We start from the raw sequence: 2113 nt of genomic DNA, 5'->3' as shown, positions 1-2113 counted from the left end.
GAACAGGCCCCATGTAAACTTTCAATAGCACATCAATTTGCTGTTTGCATCTGATAGAAAGAAGTTTCCTTTTGGATTAAATAATGACCACATGAGGCTAATTCAATGATCTTACCTCTACGTTATCTTCGCCAAACTTCTCTATTGCAGCCTCTTCTGAGTATCCAATGGCGCCATACTCTAGAGGTGTGAAGACTGTTGTAGCTACGTTGACATAGTCCGTCTGTAGGTAGAAAACATTAAACACTTCACCAGCGTGATTCTAATGATGTGTGTGTGTGACGAGGAAATATATAACAATATAAATTCATAAAATATTTTCTGGTAGTGACCACAAGACAATCGGAAATGAGTAAGCACAATTATTCTCATTTGTAGTCACAAGTGGCAGATTCAAAAGGACGCAACTCGTCTCATTCCCCATCCCAAACATTTTCTTTAAAAAGAAGAAAACTTTACATTCCCAAATGGGAACCCCCTGGATCACTGATTTGCTGATAGCATAGCCTCTGAACACATGTTTAAGTGCAGTAAGAATAAGTTATTGAGTACATACCAGCACTTTGCTATTGTCATAAAGTCGGCGGGCGAGCAGCTTGCCTGCCTGTATGGCTACTGGTGTGAGCTCCAGCTTGCCCTCGAGTATGTCACCGATTGCATAGATGTTGGACACGTTGGTGGCCTCACTTTCGTTGGCAACAACTTTACCGCTTCTGTTAACAAAAATAACATTATCAAGACCAGACAACAGTCCTGTCTACAATAACTTTACCGCTTCTGTTAACAAAAATAACATTATCAAGACAAAACAACATTCTTTTGTGTGCAATAACTTCACTGTTTCTGTCAACAAATAAAACATCACATGATATACAATGCATTTGTGATAAACTATAATTTTGAAATTTTCTGTCCACAAATTATATAGTAGTACCTCTATAAGGCCTTACCAACCTCTTCATCAATAACTCTATAACTTTTGATATGAACAAGACAGGTAATGTGTAATTTGAAATATACTGATCAATGCCACCGATCAAATTATCTTACTGAAAATTTGCTATAATTTTGAATAGTAAAATTTAAATGATTAATCTTGTTCTTTAAATACATTTTTTCAAGCAAGTACTCACTTGTTGAGCTTGACACCCACTTTGTCCAGTCCTATAGTTTTTGTGACAGGATCTCTGCCAATGGCAAATATCACCTACAAAACAAGAATAACGATGTAGAAGGGACAAAAAAATAAAACAATTGAATGAATTTTTCCTGCTTGTAAGTTTACACAATTACAGACAAGGGTACCACGAGTTGTTTACCTCAAGTCACTTTACCAGATTAATTTTGCTCTAGTTTAATCAGAAATTGAAATAGGTACCAGCATCCTTGTAAGTAAACATTTAAAAGATAAATCACTAGCAACATTCAAGAAAAGTTGTCATTTATCTTTGTCATTTCATTTGACATTCAGGTAATATAGAACGAGAACCATTTTTAATGTGGCATTTATTAAGACTGTTCATTTATTTTAAATACAAAATTTTATTGGATAAAGCCTGGAGAATCTATGAAAATTAATGCAAGAAGACGAAACAGTGTTATCGGAGACTCTCCTAAAAATTAAACCACTAGGTTCATCCCTATATTATAAATGAACTGCAGTCCAAATAGTCAAACCATTTGGAACACGATCATCGAAAGTGATGGTAGCTTTTTTATATCATTTAATACATAATATCATTTTGTTCACATTATTTGTTGAAGAGAAATGCAGCTATCCTCCACCTACAGTGTTGAAAGTGTCGCTATACTCAGTCCCGTCACTGTATTTTCCGTACACCTTGTACTTCCCGGGCTGGCCGTCCTCCAGTTTCTCTATCTGAAGAGAGGGAAAGTTGGACAATAGAACAGGCAAGAGGATTACAGCATTAGTACAATGTTCGACCATTGAGGATCCGGCAAACATTTCACATTACCACAGGAAACATTTCACATTACCACGGGAAACATTTCACATAACCATGGGAAACATTTCACATTACCAGGGCAAGCATTTCACATAAACATGGGAAACATTTCACATTACCATGGGAAACATTTCACATTACCATGG

The 2113-nt window shown here is 36.1% G+C and overlaps 1 protein-coding gene across 1 annotated transcript; it reads right to left on the bottom strand.

Annotated features, from left to right (window-relative positions):
* Positions 1-67: 67 nt before the first annotated feature.
* Positions 68-2003, bottom strand: LOC110444180 (thioredoxin reductase 1, cytoplasmic-like). The gene is made up of 4 exons (XM_021488585.1): positions 1790-2003; positions 1134-1207; positions 557-713; positions 68-223 (listed from the first exon to the last, which is right to left on the bottom strand). The coding sequence occupies exons 1-4, from the start codon at positions 1964-1966 to the stop codon at positions 98-100; spliced, it is 534 nt and encodes a 177-aa protein (XP_021344260.1). The 5' UTR covers positions 1967-2003; the 3' UTR covers positions 68-97.
* Between the last annotated feature and the right edge of the window lie 110 nt (positions 2004-2113).

Source organism: Mizuhopecten yessoensis, unplaced genomic scaffold (assembly GCF_002113885.1).
Source record: "Mizuhopecten yessoensis strain PY_sf001 unplaced genomic scaffold, ASM211388v2 hete_36052682, whole genome shotgun sequence".
NCBI classification, from domain to species: Eukaryota; Metazoa; Mollusca; class Bivalvia; order Pectinida; family Pectinidae; genus Mizuhopecten; species Mizuhopecten yessoensis.
The sequence above is the reverse complement of the archived record's forward strand: the minus strand, read 5'-3'. Positions and strand labels throughout refer to the sequence as shown.

Coding starts and splice junctions, on each gene's coding strand:
- LOC110444180 (XM_021488585.1), bottom strand. CDS start 1,966: ATGTTTGCCGGATCCTCAATGGTCGAACATTGTACTAATGCTGTAATC. Junction 1,208..1,789: donor ATAGCGACACTTTCAACACT/GTAGGTGGAGGA, acceptor CTTGTTTTGTAG/GTGATATTTGCCATTGGCAG. Junction 714..1,133: donor GTGGGTGTCAAGCTCAACAA/GTGAGTACTTGC, acceptor TTTTGTTAACAG/AAGCGGTAAAGTTGTTGCCA.